General features: G+C 31.2%; 2 protein-coding genes across 2 annotated transcripts; one reads left to right on the forward strand and one right to left on the reverse strand.

Annotated features, from left to right (window-relative positions):
* Positions 1–6,883: 6,883 nt before the first annotated feature.
* LOC132054540 (mannan endo-1,4-beta-mannosidase 5-like) lies at positions 6,884–9,874 on the forward strand. Its single transcript, XM_059446526.1, has 5 exons — positions 6,884–7,739; positions 8,165–8,362; positions 8,466–8,588; positions 8,682–8,884; positions 9,177–9,874. The coding sequence occupies exons 1-5, from the start codon at positions 7,395–7,397 to the stop codon at positions 9,619–9,621; spliced, it is 1,314 nt and encodes a 437-aa protein (XP_059302509.1). The 5' UTR covers positions 6,884–7,394; the 3' UTR covers positions 9,622–9,874.
* A 4,516-nt stretch (positions 9,875–14,390) lies between these two features.
* LOC132053908 (LOB domain-containing protein 24-like) lies at positions 14,391–18,716 on the reverse strand. Its single transcript, XM_059446000.1, has 3 exons — positions 18,556–18,716; positions 15,262–15,403; positions 14,391–14,732 (listed from the first exon to the last, which is right to left on the reverse strand). Exons 1-3 carry the CDS (start codon positions 18,714–18,716, stop codon positions 14,391–14,393), a joined length of 645 nt encoding a protein of 214 aa, XP_059301983.1.
* Between the last annotated feature and the right edge of the window lie 775 nt (positions 18,717–19,491).

Consider the following 19,491-nt stretch of genomic DNA (forward strand, 5'->3'; position numbering starts at 1 on the left):
CAAATTAAGAGTGAAAAGAAAACTTGAGCTATTGGATTTTCTTCTTTTCTGCATGCAATTTACATATATGCCTATATTATAATTTCAAATTTCAGATCTTGTTTCGCGAAAATGGACATTAATCACGATTAATTCAATCCCAAAACTAGGTAATGACGTGTGATTGTCTAAAACCATATAAATTGACAACAATCCATTCCACAATGTGGACAATCTAACATGCATGTCTCCTTCTATGCTACTAGATGGCAAAATTAGTCCATGAAAACATAACTCCTCCAAGTTTGGGTTTGTCATTGACCCGTCCATTTATTAGTTCAGCCCAAATCATTTCAGGCCATCAAAATTGGGCTGATATGTAGCCCAAGTTGACCCACGAGAAATCATGTTACAATATTTTCAAAGAAACAGTTTTTATTTGATATGTTATCTATATAGCCATAATAAATAAATAAATAGTTTATTAGGTACTACTTACAAAATTATAAAAGAACAAACAAAGAGATTAAAACTTAAACTTAGTAAGAGTTGGGCAGGTTGGGTTATGACCCATTCTTTAGCCTATTTTAGCCCAACTCATTTCAGCCTAAGTAACTTTTGGTCGGGTCAATATCTAACTGATCAACCATTTTGACCAGTGCCAGCTGAAGGGCAGCCAAAAGCAATTGTTTCGCTAATAATAGGTTCATGAATTTTTTTCTTTTTTTAAATAATTACTCCCTCTGTTCTAATGTATGCGATATTTTTCGCTTTCCGAGATTCAAATTGCATGATTTTTAACCAACATTTTCAAATGTATCATTTCACCAAATCGATATGAGAAAAGTTGTAACTTATCCTACTTTTTATGTAGTTTTCAAATATATAAATTTTAATCTTAAAATATTTAGTTAATCTAATCCAATATAACTTCAAATTTGAGTCAAATTGACTCTCGAAAAGCGAAAAGTGTCACATAATTTGGGACGGAGGACTAGTATTTAAAAGTAAAAGGTATAATTTTAAATAAAAAAAGGGATGAAAAACTTATAATTTGTTACTAATGTTGATTGCACCCGTTAGAAAAAATAGACTTCACAATAAAAATATATTAGAAGTTTTTTTAAAAAGAAAAATTAGGGCCTCTCGTTAAGATTTGGCTTTAGGCCACCGAAAACTTTAAGCCGGCCCTGATTTTGACCCATCCAAATTAAGTCCAACCCGCTTGTTTGACACTCCTATATGATACTATAGATGGCTTCATATCTTCACGGTGCAAAAGCAACATTGGTGAACATCAATTTTGGTCAGAGAGAGAGAGAGTGTGTGTGACATTAATCATCCTGGAAAAATGAAGAAGGACAAACAGGGCCGGCTCAACGTCCTCGGTCCTAAAGACAAATCTTCATATAAGACCCTAACTTTTCTTTAAAAAAAAAAAAAAAAATCTTATATATTTTTATTATGAAGTCTATTTTTGTAACCGGTGCAATCAACATTAGTAACAAATATAATAGTTTTTCTTCTCCTTTTTAGTTACAATTATACCTTTTTACTTTTAAATATTGTTCCCTCCTTCCCAATTTATGTAATACTTTCGCCTTTCGAGGATCAATTTGACTAAACTTTGAATCTAAATTAGATTAGATTAACTTAATATTTTAAAATTAAAATTTATATATTTGAAAACTACATAAAAGTACTATTATAAGTTACAAATTTTTTCATATCAATTTGGTAAAAAAATACATTTTAAAATATTGGTCAAAGTTCATTTATTAGTGAAAATGGGGCCCCGAAAATTTTGGAGGCCTAAAGCCATTGCTTTGGCAGCCTTGCCCTTCAGCCACCACTGAGGACAAACGCTCAAAGCCGTGTATAGATAGCTAGGGAATTATTATATGACAAGTTAACCGGAAAATTTCTATATTGATGCGTTTATTAATGAAGTTTTCGTTATCTCAAGTTTTTGTCTCCCAGCTTCTCTGATTTCAACAGAATTGAATGAGTAATAAGCTGATCTTATATTTTCTTGAAGCAGCTTCCCTCAAACTTAAGGGATTAGCCAATAGCTACATGCATGTGGGACGATATATGTCATTAGGTGATAATTGGTGGCCCTCAAGGTGATATCTCTTTGAAGCGAACAATTGACTCTTCAGTCTACACTTGCATTGGATTAGGCTATCGAAAAACTCAAACCACAGTCGAAGGACATGAACCAGATGATGATACAAGCCAAGAAAGCTGCTACCTGGGACTGTAAATCAGTTGAAGGGAACCTGATTTCCCAAATTACTAGTACTATTTTAGCTAATATGAAATGCACTTCTGAGACATTGTTTAGTGTTGTATTTAAATTCACTCTAGATAGTCTTTCATTCAAGAATGGTCATAGATCAGCAAACTCTAAGTCTTGGAATCTCCTAAAGTCAACAGTATTCGGATCACCTGATATTCGTATAATATGTGAGGAGGTAAGGTTTTATGTCCCCCTACTTTAAAAAAATAAAAAAAAGTCTACACTTGCATTACTTTACAATAGATTAGGAAACAATCTTGATCCTTAATTGATTATGCAAATTTTAACTAGAATCCTAAATTTGGATAGAAAGTGTGTGTTGTTACTTAAGATCGATTTTGTTTTTGAAATGCGCACTACAAAAAAATGGGTAACTTGTGGAGGTTGAAAGTTGCAATTTGTGGGAGTTTTAGCCTCCTCAAGCAATTAGCGGAGGCTAAAAACCCCGCGAATTGCAACTTTCAACCGCCGCAAATTATCCATTTTTTATAGTGGCGGAGTAATGGGTTTTTTCCTTTCTTTTACGCCCGATTCTTTTTGTTCAGGGGCGGATGTAACGAAGAAGAAATAAGTTCATCTATATTAAAAAATCCACTCAATAAGTATAAATAATAGATTTCCATATACCCGATAAATTAATGAGATGCGGCAGAATTTAGACTCGAATCAATAAAGTTCAAATCCTAAATTCACCCTGTTTGTGTTGATGTGGGCCGCGGAGGACTTAAAATTGACTATATTTGATGGTATATATGCTCATGGGTGGAGCTAGGGTACTGGAAGGACGGAAGGGACTTGTCGAAAAATTACACTGTATATAAAAGGTTAAATTATTTTTTATGTATATATAGGAGGAGTAAATATTGAATCCCTTGGCTTCTTTAATTTGCATGGTTACTTCTTTATATTTTAAATTGTTTTAGTGAAATTCCTGACTCTATCATGAAATACGCTGGTATTTTTGTGCATGCATATTCGTACGTTAAACAAGTTGTTATTTACAACTGGAAGTTCATATAACCGAACAACATTATTTATTACTACAACATACGTAGAAGCTGATGCCACTAGAGCAAGTTAGCCACATGGAATGCATGCATAAGCCATTTTCATAGGTTTGAGCAGTCATATTTCTTTTATGTTGCTTCTCTCATGCATATTTTATGGAGTATGCTGTTAGGATATCCACTTCTTCTGTTTCTCAACTATTCACCACTTCTATCAAGTATCAATTTCCTTAGATCATGCCCTTCCTGTTTTTCTTACCAACTAAATGCACATCCACGATATTTTGACTTGATGGGGTCGACTTTTATGTTTCTTAAAGGAATAAGGCAATACTATTCCTTGAACTTTGGCTAAAGTTGTTATGACACACCTTAGGGTTTTATTACCCCTTGAACTTTTTTAAAACAGGATAATTATCACCCTAAGCACTGACGTGGCAAGGAGACTAAATTTCACTCTCTTTGGGAGAGTGAGAACCATAAAATCTTACATGTGTCATTTTTAATTGGGTACTTCACATTTATTTACACCTAATTAATTATCATTAAAGCTTAAAAAAATTTTCTAAACTGATTTTTTTTTTTAAATATGGAAAACTGATTTTTTTTTCTATATATGAAAAAAGCTAGTTTTCCAGATTTATTTTAAAAATAATAATTAGTTTTTCCAAATTTTTATAAAAATTCAGTTTTTTCACATTTTGACAAGAAAAAACACTTTTTGCAGATTTTACTTGAAAAATAAAAGTGTCCTAAAAAAATGAAATCATGAAAAACTAGATTTTTTAAAACATTTTTTTTAAAAAAAACCCATTTTTTCCATATTTAATTTTTTTTTAAAATCATGTTTTCATTTTTAAAAAAAAAATCAAATTTTTTTTAAATATCCATTTTTCATTTTTTTAAAGAAAATTCAGTTTTTCAAAATTTAAAAAAATTGTCATGTTACCAAAAAGAATTAAAAAAAATAGAAAACAAATAAATATACATGTGGCAAGGAGAGTGTATGTCACTCTCGCATAAGAGATTAGATATCTAGTTTCAAGGTGGTGACTATTCCATTTTAAAAAAGTTCAGAGTGATAATAGGACCTTGAAAAAAAAAAGTTCGGGGGGTAATATATTATCCCTTTCTTAAACACTAAGATGTTTGGAAAGCCACTGGTAATTGGAATTGGTGTAATTACTACCCTAGTAATTACACGGCCTAGTAATTACACGAAATTACCACGATTTGTTTGTCACATTACGGTTAATTACAAGCGTATATGTAATTACACGTTAGTTTAATTTAAAAATAAAATTTTTAATTATAAAAAATTTAAAATTAATATTTAAAAAATATGTGCATATAAATGATATTAAATTATTTATTTAATAATACATTGTTTCTTGAAAATAAGTTAATTAATAATCATATATTTGTAACTAATATTGTAAAAAATAATTGATATATAATTTCAAATTAATAATATTTTAATTGATTATAAAACTTAAAAGCATACATTTTTTGTGAGAACATCATGAGATTGGATGTTTGACAAAAAAAAAAATATTTATAAATATAATGCCATAACATTATTCAAATGTTAATAATTCTATCAACTGTAAGTGAAAAATAAACAACAAGCAATGTGAAATAACAAGTCAATAGTACTAAAGCAAATATTTTTAAAATCGAAAATATAACCTAAATTCAAAATCAAAAGTGTCTTATGTCAAATTCCAACGTTACATAAGTAAGTTTCAACGTAACATAAGTAAATACTCTTATAATTCAAAAGAAAAGGAAAATACAACTCTATAACCTCATTTACAACAAAATTCTATTTTAATAACTTCACTCATTATATGCCAAGTTTGTTAATGACTCATTATTTCTAATATTAAGAGATGTAATTTTAAATATTAGAATATTCACACGATTATGCTAAATGAATAAAATAAAAAAAGCCCCGAAGAAAAAAATACGAGCAATTACATGGAACCACAAGAAGTAAAGGTTGAGAATGAAAGAAAGGAAATGAAATATAAATACTATAAAAAGAAAAATATATTTTAAAAAATAAAAATAATTAAGAAGTAAAAATAAAAAGAAATTAAATAATAGAAATAAAAAATAAATTAGAAAAGAAAAGAAATTAAAATAAAATAAATAAAAAAGAAATTAAATAATCAAAATAAAAAATAAATTAAAAAAGAAATGAAATTAAAATAAAATTAAAAAGAAATAAACTAAAAAGCAAATTTTTACACCCATGGCCCCCCGGAGAATTGGAGAGTGTAATTACACCCTCTCAATTACACCCAATTCCCACCTAACTGTCAAACAAAACGGAGGCAAATTACATCCAATTACACCCAATTCCAATTACTGGTAAACGAGCCCTAAATACTTTTTTATTAGTAATGAGCTTGTTGTACTTTTGAAAGGAAGATATTAAATTAGGACGGAGGGAGTAATATGTATTAAAAATTTTATGGGTTTTCAATCTATAATTTTGAAAAATACAATCAAACTTCTCTATAACAACCACTCACTAAACATCATTTCACTATAATTACAACCAAGTTTTCCTTATAACCGATTTTTTATGTTATATTTTAGTTCTCTATAACAAGCTTTTCACTATAAGAGCAACATTCATCAATATAATAGTACACTTTTTATAAAATTACCTCTGTTAATAGTCTTACTCAAATAGTATTAATTAATTTTACGATCCCACTTCCATTGCGAGTCATGTATTTTCATAATTAATAAAAGTTAGTACTGGTTTATTGTCGTAAAGCCACATATGAAAATATAATCTCTAAGATAATTAATAACAAGAATAGTATTTTGACGAGATATGTTGAATCCTTAATACATCTACGAAGTAGGAGTAAGGTTTGCGTACATTCTACCCTATCCAGACCTCATTTGTGGGGATTACACTGGGTATGTTGTTGTTGTTATTTTGAATCCTTAATACACCACTTTTAACAAAGAATGTAATGTCAATACATACTTCTGTAATTAAAGATTTTTGCATTGAAAGATCTGCACATATTTGTATTCCATTTGTACAAAACTTTTCCATCTTGTAAGGATCAAAGTGATTTATTAATATTGTATTAGCTTTCTTTAATTTTTAATTTGCGAAATTTAAATAATATTCTTATCTTTTCTAACATTAAAAATGTAAAATATTACTTTTTAAAAAAAAAATATTTTTGTATGTAATAGCCAAATAAGATTTACATGCCAAATATTGTTATAGGCGTATAATTGTCAATCACTATAAAAGCCACAAAAAAATTGGAGTAAACGAGGTTCTCACAGAGTGATCTAATTGTACTTGATCCAGATGAACTCAGTGACGAAGCACTGGATTTGCTCCTGCAAGGGCGGCGCTAGAAGGTGGCGCAGGGGTTCATCCAATTGTATATGAATATTTGGTAGATGTTGGATTCCCTCACACGTGTATAAAATTTATTTTCTTTTATGAATATTTGGTTAGATGTTGAATTCCCTCACGCGTGTTTACTTTTTATGTGGTATTGATTTTTGAATTCTCTTAGTAAAAACTCTTACTCCGCTTCTACGCCGGGATCCCAACTTCACATGCATGCCCCCCTAAAACTCTCCAAATTATGAGCTGATCATTTCAGTATTTCTTGTCTTCAAATCATGCAGGACAAATGGAGAGATTCATTCATTTCAAACACTTCAACCTTCTATGTCATATTCAATTTCCCATGAACTTATCAAATTTTAAAACTAGGCACATGGAGAAGCACTTTTGTAAAACATCACCCACATTTTAGCACCTTGTCTGTTTTCCCTTTATTCTTTAATTTTTTTTCTTCTCTTTTTCCATCAACTGAACTTTCACCTTCTGTCAGCTTTCCACAAAATCTTCAAACCAAAGATACAGAAATTCGTTTTTGCCAAATTTAGTAAAACCAACTATTGGATTTCCATCCTGAAAATCCTCCTAATTACTTCAACTTCATTTTTTCTATTTTTAGCAAGCTCTAAATAACTATAAATAGTCCTACAAACATCTCTTGGCTACTCAAATCTTCCTTTTCCCACTATACATTGTTCTAACAAATTAACTAATGGCTTATTTTACTAGAGCAATTAGCTCATTCTTTGCATTGCTCTGCCTTCTAGCTATAGTGACAGAAGCTAGGAATCTAGGACATAAAAATAATAAAGTAGGATTTGTTAGAACAAAAGGTCCTCATTTTGTACTCGATGGATCTCCATTTCTCTTCAATGGTTTCAACTCTTATTGGCTGATGCATGTTGCTGCTGAGCCAAATGATAGGTACAAAGTCTCTGAGGTTTTCCAGGAGGCCTCTGCTGCTGGCCTTTCTGTATGCAGGACTTGGGCTTTTAGCGATGGTGGAGATACAGCGTTGCAAATATCTCCTGGTGTCTACGATGAGCGTGTTTTTCAGGTCGTTACTTTGTTAAGTTGAAGTGTGTGATCAACTCATTAAAATTTCAACTGTTAAAAAAAAAAAACACATGTTTTATTTATCTAGTTATTTGTGTCTCGACATGTCTTTCACGTGTGAATCTGTTTTTTTTTTTTTTTTTTTTGTTCTGTTTTTGGTTATAAGCATATAGAAATTCTTTTTAATTATGAGTGACGATAGATTTGAAACTGCCCTGCCCTGCCTGCCTCGTAACTATCCCTAACAAAACCTCTATCTGCTCTGATATCATGTTAAAATGTGTGACTAGCTCATAAGATATTTTTATTTACTTAATTATGTTTCCAGAATTAAAGGCTAATTATAATAAGTTTATTGTTTTCTTTACTATGTGATACTTTATTTATATAATGGCCTTTAACTCGCATCTATTCTTGATGATATAGGGATTGGATTTTGTGATCTCAGAAGCAAGAAAGTATGGGATACGCTTAATATTGAGCTTTGTTAATAACTACAAAGATTTTGGAGGGAGAGATCAATATGCTCAATGGGCAAGAAATGCAGGAATTCAGAGTATTAACAATGAAGATGATTTTTATTCTCATCCAGTTCTTAAAGATTATTACAAGAACCATGTTACGGTAGGAAAAAATTAGATGCCACATGGTTGTATAAAAATGTGGTATATTTATTAGTATTATATATGGAACTTATTGATATTTTTTTTTAATAATTGTGCTACAGAAAATAGTGACAAGGGTCAATACCATGACTGGAATAGCATACAGGGATGACAATACAATCATGGCATGGGAACTTATGAATGAGCCTCGTTGCAATGCTGATTATTCTGGAAAAACAGTTAATGTGTGTAACAATATCTATCATCTGTTATATATCTTCTTTATTATAATGTCTCACATGGTTTTTTGGCTGACTTTGTGTTGTGATTTTTCACAGGGATGGGTTCAAGAGATGGCAAGTTTTGTGAAATCACTAGACAAAAGGCACTTGTTGGAGATAGGAATGGAAGGATTTTATGGCGATTCAATGCCTGAAAAGAAGCAATTTAATCCTGGTTACCAAGTTGGAACAGATTTCATCAGTAGCCATCTTGTTAAGGAGATTGATTTTGCTACTATACATGCATACACTGACCAATGGTAAATTTAATAAACATCTATTTTAAACCTCAAATCCGGACTAGTTAACTTCCCTAAAGCCAAAATAGAAAAGAATACACACGCATTGCACAACGTTTGGTTGAAAAGTGAATTTACGTATGATTGTTATTAGACTATAGGATAAGAATTTAGGTTACATTCACATGGCGTTTTATTTTTTCATTACGTTATTATTATGCGTCAATTTTATCATATGGAGTAAACGACATATATATTTTCAGTGTACATAACTTAAACTCATCATATAACGGATAATTTTTTCGGTCAACAGGTTGTCTGGACAAAGTGATGATGCTCAAGCAGCATTCATGCAAAAGTGGATGACAAGTCATTGGCAAGATTCAAGAACAATATTAAAGAAACCATTAGTGCTTGCTGAATTTGGAAAGTCAAGCAAAGATCCAGGATACAACCAAAATGCAAGAGACACATACATGAGCTTTGTTTACAGAAATGTGTACAATTTTGCAAAAGCGGGAGGGACCATGGGAGGAAGCTTAATATGGCAGTTAGTGGCACAAGGCATGGAGGACTTTGATGATGGCTATTCAATTATCTTAGCTCAAAATCCTTCAACTACAGGACTAATTTCAGGCCAATCTCATGCCATGACAACTTTGGCTAATTTAGTTAATATCCCTAAGTTTGTTCATGGACATCATCCATTAGGTGTTGGACATCATCCATTAGGAATTGGACATCATCGTTTTGGTTGATGAGGTCATCATGGACAATTTGTTTTTAAGGTGTCTGATTTTGACCGTCCAAGTTTATATTCTGGAGTACTCTTATAGCCAAAATTGGAATTTCCGCATTAGCAGAAGTTAGCTCATGTACGGTTGATTGACTTTCTGAATGTATTTTGCTTACATTTCAACACACTTGATTTCAACTTGTTTAGGACTGAATCGTTGTTATTGTTGTTGTTCAATACATTTGTTATTCGAAGTAGATTTTTTCATATTTCTGTTATGTTAGTTTGATGACTGCTAGTATAGGCACATAGTTGTTCAAAGTATAAATACATATCCAAAATACAGATTCAAGTCAGAAGTTTAAAGTCTAGTCTGTGTAATTTTATTCATACCATATATAGCAAAAGTATAAACATCCCAGCACATGCATGATGCAATAATACTTTTATTTAGTTTTCCAATGTTATCCAAAATAAGACTTTTTTAGTGTGAAAAATAAGCATTTTTTAATTAAAAATAAGTACTCTATTTGTCTCAAATTATGTGTTGGTGTGTGACTTACACAAGTTTAAGAAGGCACGGAAAGCTTTTGAAACTTGTCGTCTAAAAAAAAGTCATAGACATTTATGTGACTATAAATCATCTCATAAAAAAGAAATTAAGAAAATTTAAAAGTTAAATTATTTTTGAATAATAAAATATAGTAATATATTTTTTAAACAGACTAGAAATTACTACTGCAATATAGCATATAAATTGGGACAAAAAATTAATTAGTTCAAATTGAGTTGGATAAAAAGGAAAGAAAAGGATGAGGCAGCCGGCAGGTACTAGGAAACGAACCATAGCACAACAAAAATCTTGGCATGTAGCTTTATATATAATCAGCAAACCATATATACTAGTAGTAGGATAATATTTCACTTGTTGGTTATAGTTGATGATTCCAAAAAGAAAAAACGTCTATCAAGTTACCACCCTGATGTCACAAATTTAAAATGATATTCATATGATGTCATGAAAATCCGTTGAAGGCCGTTTTTCCTTATAAAACATCACACATTGAATACTTTCCGCAACTTTATATGCTGATCCATGTTACTTAAATTTTCCAAGTTCCAACCATCTATTAACATTTTTTTCCTTTTTTGATTTTTATATATGGGAAGAATTACTTAAGCCAATAAAATTTAAAGTGTGTTTGGTATGACGGAGAGCATTTTCAAAAACAAAAACAAAAACAAAAAAAATCTTCTTGTGTTTGGTTATTGAGTACAAATTATTATTTTTAAAAAATAATAACAATAATAATATTTGACTATCAAAGATTGTTTTCATTGAAATTTCTAATAGTAAAGATTAATAATATTTAAGTATTAGTTGGAGCAAGTAATATAAAGTTACAATGTTAAGATAGGTGTAACTTTATATTATGCACATCACCCAATATCCCATAAATTTACATCCAGAAAATAATAAAATACAACATGTACAACATATTAGTAAAAATTCATGGAGCGTTCTATTTCGTCGACCCGTTTAACTAATACCTGTCTTGTGTTATAGTTGCACGAATATCCAGTATTAGGTAACTTCAGACAAAAGTGTTTTGTTTTTCTTCTTCTTCTTCTTCTTCTTCTTCTTAGTTGTTGTACAATAGTATTTACCAAATCTATAGCAATTTAGATATAATGAATTCAAGAAATTTCAAATATAAAAAGTGAGTTTGTCAAATGGGTCTTGAAAACAATGACAAATCACCATTATTGCAAATGGATTTGTTAGATTTAGTATTCTTTTTGACAAAATGATGATTAAGGTTTGCTCTTTATGATATACGAAACTTATGTTTTAAATTTGAGCTTATTTAGAGTAGATTTTAGTGTTGAATCGTTTGTTGAAATTCAAAGAACAATTTTATTTACTTCGGTAAAAATTAAAGGAATAACTACATGGCATAACTAGTTCTACTACATATTTATATTTAGTAGCTATAGTTTAAAATAATTACATCCCATAGCTAAAAGTAATATGATAAATACAATTAATAGCTACATATATATTTAAAGTAGAATACCCATCATCACGTTATTCTCTTCCAACCCAACCCTCCCATCTCTCTCTCCACTCTCCCCCCCACTGCTCCGGCGAGGAGCTCTAGCTCCGGTGAACCGGAGCAGCCGTCTTCTCCGTACTTCTCTGGTGTTTTTTTTTTTTTTTTTTTTTAAAAACTATTTTTGGGTTTTTGGATTATACTTTGTTGTTGAGAAAGAAAAATGGAAGAAGGAAGAGATTTTGCTAGCTATAATGAATAAAGTGATGCTGAGAAGAAAAGAACTGTGAGTTGATGACGATGACGGCTGTGATGTTGAGAAGAAAAGAGAACGGTGATGTTGAGAAGAAAGAGAACTGTGATGTTGATGAAGATGACGGATGATGGCGGTCGTATTGGATGGAAATATGATTCGGCGAATTTGACCGGAAACAGTCAGATCTGATCGGAATTTCATCGAAAAATACAAAATACACTTAATCGTGTTTCTTTTTTAGTGTATTCATTAATTTTTTTTAGCATACAATTCAGTGTATTCATTAGTTTTTTACTATACAATTCAGTGTTTTGGGTGTATTTTATTTCTTGTATTATGTATTTGAGTGTATTCGTTAATTTTATTTCTTGTATACAAATGAATACATTGAAGTGTATACAAATGAATAGTGAATTTTATTTCTTTGTATTCAGTTTTTGAGTATTCGTTAACTTTTTTAGTGCAAAATTCTGTGTTTTGTATATAACCGATTAAATATAATAAAGTGATACAATGTAAAAGTAGCTAAAATGAATACGAACAGTTTGAATACATTTAAATTGAATACAAAATTCAAAAATTTTAATGACTGTATTCATGAATACAGCGACGCGAATACAATAAGTAACAAGTGTTGAGTTTTGCTATATGTTTGCTACGTGATGTAAATAGGTAAATGTAGCTAAAAAGCAAAAAATAAGGCTTCCAAGTTAGTCATTTATGAAATTTTCACAAAATTAAATGGCAGGCCCAAAAGCGGGTATGCGCACTTTGCCCAAACAAATTACATAATCTGTCCGGGCATATCGACGAGCTGGCTTCGGGTTCATTTGCTCTTTCGTCCCTAGTTTGTATTGGTCTTTAATTTTTGTCCCTTACGACAAACTACTTTTTCGCGGGACATAAGTTTATATTTTTGCATCATAATATCCCACAAGTTATGTCCCGCGCTCTTAAAAAACTTAGGCAAACTTATTCCCCTGCTAGGCATAAGTTCGATTTTGAAGGGTAAAAATTAAAGACCAGCTCGTTTGAAGAACAAATTGTGCAATTTCTTGCTAACTTCATGGACTAGGCCGCGGTCAAGGAGGCTCAGGGCAATTTGCAGGATTACCCTTCGCTGGGAGTGGTCTTTAATTTTTACCCCTCAAAATGGTGGTCTTTAAATTTTGCCCTTCAGGCAGAATTTACATGGCACAGGCAGAATTTCTGCCCATGCAAATTCTGCCTTAAGGCCCAAATAGGTAGAATTTGCATGGGCAGATTTGCAAAATTCTGCCTTGCGAATTTTTTTTTTTTTTTTTTTTTTTTACCGGGGGGTTCGAACCCACAACCTCGGTGTTAGGCGAGGGGCGGGGGTTAAAGACCACGATTTCGGTGCAAAAATTAAAGACCACTCCAAATGAAGGGCAATCCACGCCAAAAAAAAAAAGGAGGCTCATGGATGCATATTGGGCCTCAATGGTATATTGGGCTTCAATAGTGTTGCACAGTTTCTGCATCTTCAGTGTCATTTTCCAGTCATTCATCTTCTGTTTTTTGAGCGGAATGTCCTTCATTTGGGGTGGTCTTTAATTTTTGTCCTTCAAATTGGTGGTTTTCAGTTTTGCCCTTCGGATAATACCCCGAGGTTGTGGGGTCGAATCCCAACTCAGTAAAACAAAAAAAAAAATCGCAAGCCAGAATTTTACAAATCTGATCATGCAAGGCAGAATTTGGGCCTTAAGGCAGAATATGCAAATTTTGCCTAGCAGAATTTTGGCCTTAAGTGCAAAAGTTAAAGACCACCAATTTGAGGGGTAAAAATTAAAGACCACCCCCAGCGAAGGACAATCCTGCAAATTGCCCATTCATCTTTTCCCCCTTTTTTAGTTTGTGATTTTTGTTCATACAGTAACTCATTAATTTTTTCTCTTTTCCGCTAAATAGAAGAGAATGATTCAAATGTAAAATTTTCTGCGTTTTTCTTTTCTTTTGGCAGGAATCAATGCTTTGACTTGCTTCTAAAGTTTAGTTTCTTTTTCAACGAACAACATTTAAGAACACTATGCTGTTTACTAAAAGCAATATATAGAACATTAATTAGAAGCCATATGAGGTTGTTTGCTTGTTTAATATCTTTAAATAAATCCACATTATATAAAAGCCACTAATTAAGACTGGTTTTAATTTGATCCTCGAAATTGTGCATTGATTTTTAATTTATGAATTGAAGGGTTTTTTTTTTTTTTTTCGGAGAATCTCAAAAACATTTAATATTCTATTAAAATACCGACTCAACAATAGAATTACTCAAATAAAAGAGCATGACATGGTCATTTAGACAACCTCAAATTGATTTTGATATACTGAAGCTTTTCTTTGGTTTATTCTTGTACCAATTAGTTACTGTGTGAAAATACTGATCCAACAATAAAATTAATCGAACAAAAAACATGAAATTCTCAAGGTAAGGTAACTATAGAAGTCCTTAAAGCAGTTCTAGTAAAACCAAGGAGTACTAGAAAGATCAAAAGATGATGATGATAATGCTGAATAAACCCCATTATGATCATCCAACGAGTTTGCAGATATTATTCTTGGTGAAATTTCAACTTGTTGCCCTTGTTGTCCTTGTGCTAATTGTGCTTCTGTTTGTGCCTGATCAGCTTTGACAAGGCTAATTTCAGCTTGTACTTTAGCTAATTCACATTCTAAATGGTAGATTTCTTGATGTAAAATGCTGATAATTCCAATACACCCATAAACCGGACTCTTAATCCGATAATAAGCTTCGTAGTACAAGGAATCCGCTACATCAGCTCGTTGTTGCTCTTCGACTTGCTGATATTTCACAAAAAAAAAAAAAAAAAAAAAAAAAAAAAAAAGATAAACAAAATCAATCAACATGAGGAAAATTAACATGTCGTTAATTTCTTGAAAATTACATCTAATATTCTTTAACTTAATTGGAACTAGAGGAGAAGATAACTGGAAAATGACAATAGTCATCTGTGAATGTTACTAATGAAATAAAAGGAATGAATACATAACTGGAGAATGGACTAAGACACGAAGAAAGATCATGACCGGAGAAGAGGTTCAGAATTAAAAAAATAACGGTACTTACTTAATACTTGAGTGTATAATCTAATTTTTTTCATAAATTTGTTTTATACGCATACATATATATGTTCTTCGAACCCAATTAACAAAGTGAGTGTAGATATTGGACTCTGTACGTGGACACAAGAAGGTGAGAAAGAAGTACATAACTTTTCATAATATGTATGAAGGAGCACATTAATGTACTACAATTATAGACTGAATAACGAGTAATATATAAGTGTGTTGTGGGAATATAGTGTTTTACCTGTAGCATCTTTCCGACATTACTAGCACCATAGATTCTGTGAACAAAAGAAAATCTTTGAGGATTATTTGGAGGAAAATATGGCAAAAATATACAATCTGAAGGACATCTTCTTCTCAATTGCTTGCAAGCAGAACAACGCCTGGAAGTCATAATAAGATATTAACAATCTTTTGTGTTTATTATTTCTGCAATAAAAAGATTGTGAAATCTTTGATTTCTGGAGAAGAAAATCTATTGTAAGATCTTAGTTGCTTAATACTTTTTTTTAAGATTTCAGTGTTTGTAAATGAGAAGAAACTTTATTTATGAACGGTTAGATTTTTTAAAAGTTTAGTTTTGCAAGGAAATTAGGAAAGTTACCGGTATAGTGTAAATCAACCATTGTTTGATCGGACTAAACTTGGTAAAAAGCTGATTCAGATTGGTGTTTCCTTTTTCTTTCTTCCCTTGTAAATTACAAATTCAAATTATATTAATTTTGTCATACTGCTACAAGATTTTGAAATATGGGTTTCCTTTTGACGTAGTGATTGAAGTTATTATTTTTAATTATTGTTAATTTATTTTTTATTTTTACATTTTTAATTATTATTTTATTTATTAGATATCATTCTTCTTACATTATTTATTTTTCATTTCTCAAACTTTTTTTTTTTTTTTTGAGGAGTTTCAAACGTTACTTCATGTGCTTCTACGAATCTACATTTCTCACATTTTGCTCCTCTTTTATCTATTTTTCTTCATCTTTTTTCATTTCACTTAACTATGTTATTATTCTATTTAAAAAAATATATATACTCCTAATCTTAGAAAGAATGAGTTATCCACAAACATGAATTATAACGAGTCATGTCATTATAGTTGAATTTCGTTATGGGCGGCCTTTATTTATCCTTAACTATATCAGCCTTCTTACCATTGTTAGGGAGTGCTTTGCCCCCCAATGTGGGACTACCCGGCAAGAATCCGGCTTTAGTCGGGCCCCAATGCGGGTACCGGACACCGGATGGAAAAAAAAAAAAAAAAGAGTTGAATTTCGTTGTTGAATGAGATTATGGGCAAACTTAGCTTATATTGAATGATCTAAAATTGATAGATTATTTTTTATTAAAGATTGAATGATGTTATGAAATTATGGCCATAATTTTTTATTTTTTTTTGTCAAACATGTAGTCCATGATGTTCTTGCAAAATGTGTGCTTAGTTAGAATTTTTATTAATTGATTAAATAGAAGTATAATTTATTTGAAATATATTTATATCAATTTTTTTGACAATATTAGTTACAAATTTATAATTATTTAACGCTCTATTTTAAAAATATATATATGTATCTTGAATACTTGGTGATAGATAAAATTAACTAATATTTCTTATATAAACATATATTTGTCAAACATGGATGTTTAGTTTTTGATAAATAACTTTTATTTCTAAAGTTTAAAAGATCTAATTGCGTAATTATATTTGTGCAACCAAATATCACGTTAGTAATTACACTGTAATTACGCTACGATGACAAGAAACATGTCCTTTTAATTATTATCCGTATAATTACTAGCCCGGTAATTATTACCTAATAATTACACCAAATCCAATTACAAGATGGCTTCCGAACCAGTATAGAAAACGTTACATATCTTCTTCAAACATCACATGAATAAGATAGGTCGAAATTAATAAACATTCAAAGATTCACCTTTAGGGGCAATGAAACAAGTTAAAGTTTTCCTTTTTCTAAGTTTCTTCCAAACTTTCTATTTGCAATAACTTTTGTGATGTTAAACCAGTAATTTCTTGACAACTAGGGGTGATAAAATTAGTCTCTAAAAATATGACATGTTCAATTCATATAATTAAGTTCAGACGGGACGGGTCAAGAACCCCATACATTTATTAGCTTAGCCAATTTTATGCCACAACTTATGTAAAATCAGATTTGCTCTAAATATATAATCCAAATTGATGAGAAAGTTTGTCAAAATATACTTCTAAAAAATGATTCGATATGCTATATATTATAACTATAATAAAGAAAAAGAATTGCATTAGTTTTGTTTGATAATCATAGTACCCCCAACTCATCCAATTATCAGAAAAATAAGAATAAAAATAAACATTTGATAAGAGTTGGACAAGTTGTGAGCGCTATGATTATTTTTACTTTATCATTAACTAGGTAATTTACCAGCGCTTAGCGCGGTCGTGAATGACCTCATTATGGTTTCGAATGATCCTTTGTTAATATACAAATATGAAAAATAACTTAAAGGATGTTTCTGTTTTAAGTAAAGATATTTAGAACAATAATTTTTAATATAAATGAGAAGATCCGACATTGTTACATATCTCAAGAAGTTATAATGAATGAATGCAAATGTCGTAGTTACCGATCAATTTTATCTTCTAACACGTGCTTTGTGATTGTAACATTTGTTCCTTGCATCGCTTTTTCTTTATTTTTGTGTACACAATAAGTATTGAATATTCAATTTCATGGCGTACACTATACTTTATGTCAATGATTAAAGACACCTGGACATCAAAGATTTATCAAGGTTGGCGGCAAGGTGGACATCAAAGATTTATCAAGCCTGGCGGCAAGGACAACTTCTCCACCTTTAAGCCTGGTGTATTGTCATAGTTCTGGCTGTATGGAAAGTTATGCTAATACTCCTCTTCTAAGACTTTGGTGACACTAACGTCTCCTCCAAATATTCGTCGACCTTTACTCCAACCTCAAATAGCAGCAAACGCCTACTATAATGCTTTCCTTGCTCTTCTACGACATGGTCCAGAAAGTCCAGTAAAGGTTGGAGGTTGGGTTCACCATGAGAGATGGACATGTCTTGTGCCCCTTATTGCGTTTGAATTAAGTACATTTTCTTTGGTTTTTTTCTTTCGAAGTCCCCAAGTCTGACACATTGAAATCCCTATTCTCCTTAAGTTATCGTCATTAAATTTTGTATAATTAAATTGAATATCAATATTAAAATTAGCAGCGGCCAAAGGATAGCATATAGTCCATGGATTCAACTAATCCGAATATTTTTTATACGGAGCATAAATACATATATGAAAAATAACAACATTATATAACAAAAGACTTTGAACAAATAATTTCAAAAGTGTAATAAATTCATGCTAAGAACCTCAAGATTGAACTCGTCAAATATAAACTATGAACCCGAATCTTCGTAATAGTACACTTATCTTTAAAACCATGATATGCCTCTGCATACCAGAAATCAAATTCTTGAAAAAGTCCATGTGTCTAAGGGCAGCAATCACGGTGCAGTAATACTTGGTGGTCTCAAACTTTCACAAGGCAGTGTCAATGGTATTACCACATTCCCACCCAGCCTTGAGCTTGTCAAGCACCCAAGTTCTTTCTCAAATCTGTCGATGACACGCTTGTCAGTACCATCAAGCTTGTAGATCAAGTGAACCATAGCGGTCGACTTCCAAGAGTCGACAATTCAACATGGTCAATTACCACAATGTTTATGTGAACCTTCTCTTTACCATGGTGCCTAAGAAACTGAATAAATCACCACAATCACGATACAGAAAACATGAATTGTGACTTACTCAAAAATGCCTGCAAGTACCCAACAAAGTGATGGAGGTACCCTTCAATGCATACTTAATTGACAGTTTTGTGACTCAAACTGCATTACATTCAACCGAAAATTCAGAAAATTGGTCATTAGTAATTAACAGATCCATTATTAAACTGCTATTAACGTACTTATGAAGCCCAATTTCTTTTTCCTAAAAATTCAATAAATTTGAACTGTATAAGCATGGATAAATCGAAATCCTAAAAAGTATAAAGCATCAACTTTAGAATTTACTTCAGAAGATATCCTCTTTTGAACATTTTATACATACCATTTTATTGATAATGTTGCATTTTTTTTTTATTTTTTTTTTTGAGATTGGGGTGTTCAGGCTAGCTTGCACGCATGCACCTCGACTATTTCAGGTAAATTAATTAGATTTCAAATTTACTTCAATCATTCTAAACCAACACTTCAATCAATTATCCTCTATTTGGGTACATTTCAAACGTTCTAATTTCAATAATTAAAGTACTCGTGATATCTTCTGAAATTGTTCCGTAAACAAAATAGTGACAACATAAAAGCCGGACATAGGCCACTGCTCACACACCTCGATTTAGCAATCGTTCACATATGAATCACGTCCTTTTATCCAAGAAGA

Source organism: Lycium ferocissimum, chromosome 4 (genome assembly GCF_029784015.1).
Source record: "Lycium ferocissimum isolate CSIRO_LF1 chromosome 4, AGI_CSIRO_Lferr_CH_V1, whole genome shotgun sequence".
Classification (NCBI taxonomy): domain Eukaryota; kingdom Viridiplantae; phylum Streptophyta; class Magnoliopsida; order Solanales; family Solanaceae; genus Lycium; species Lycium ferocissimum.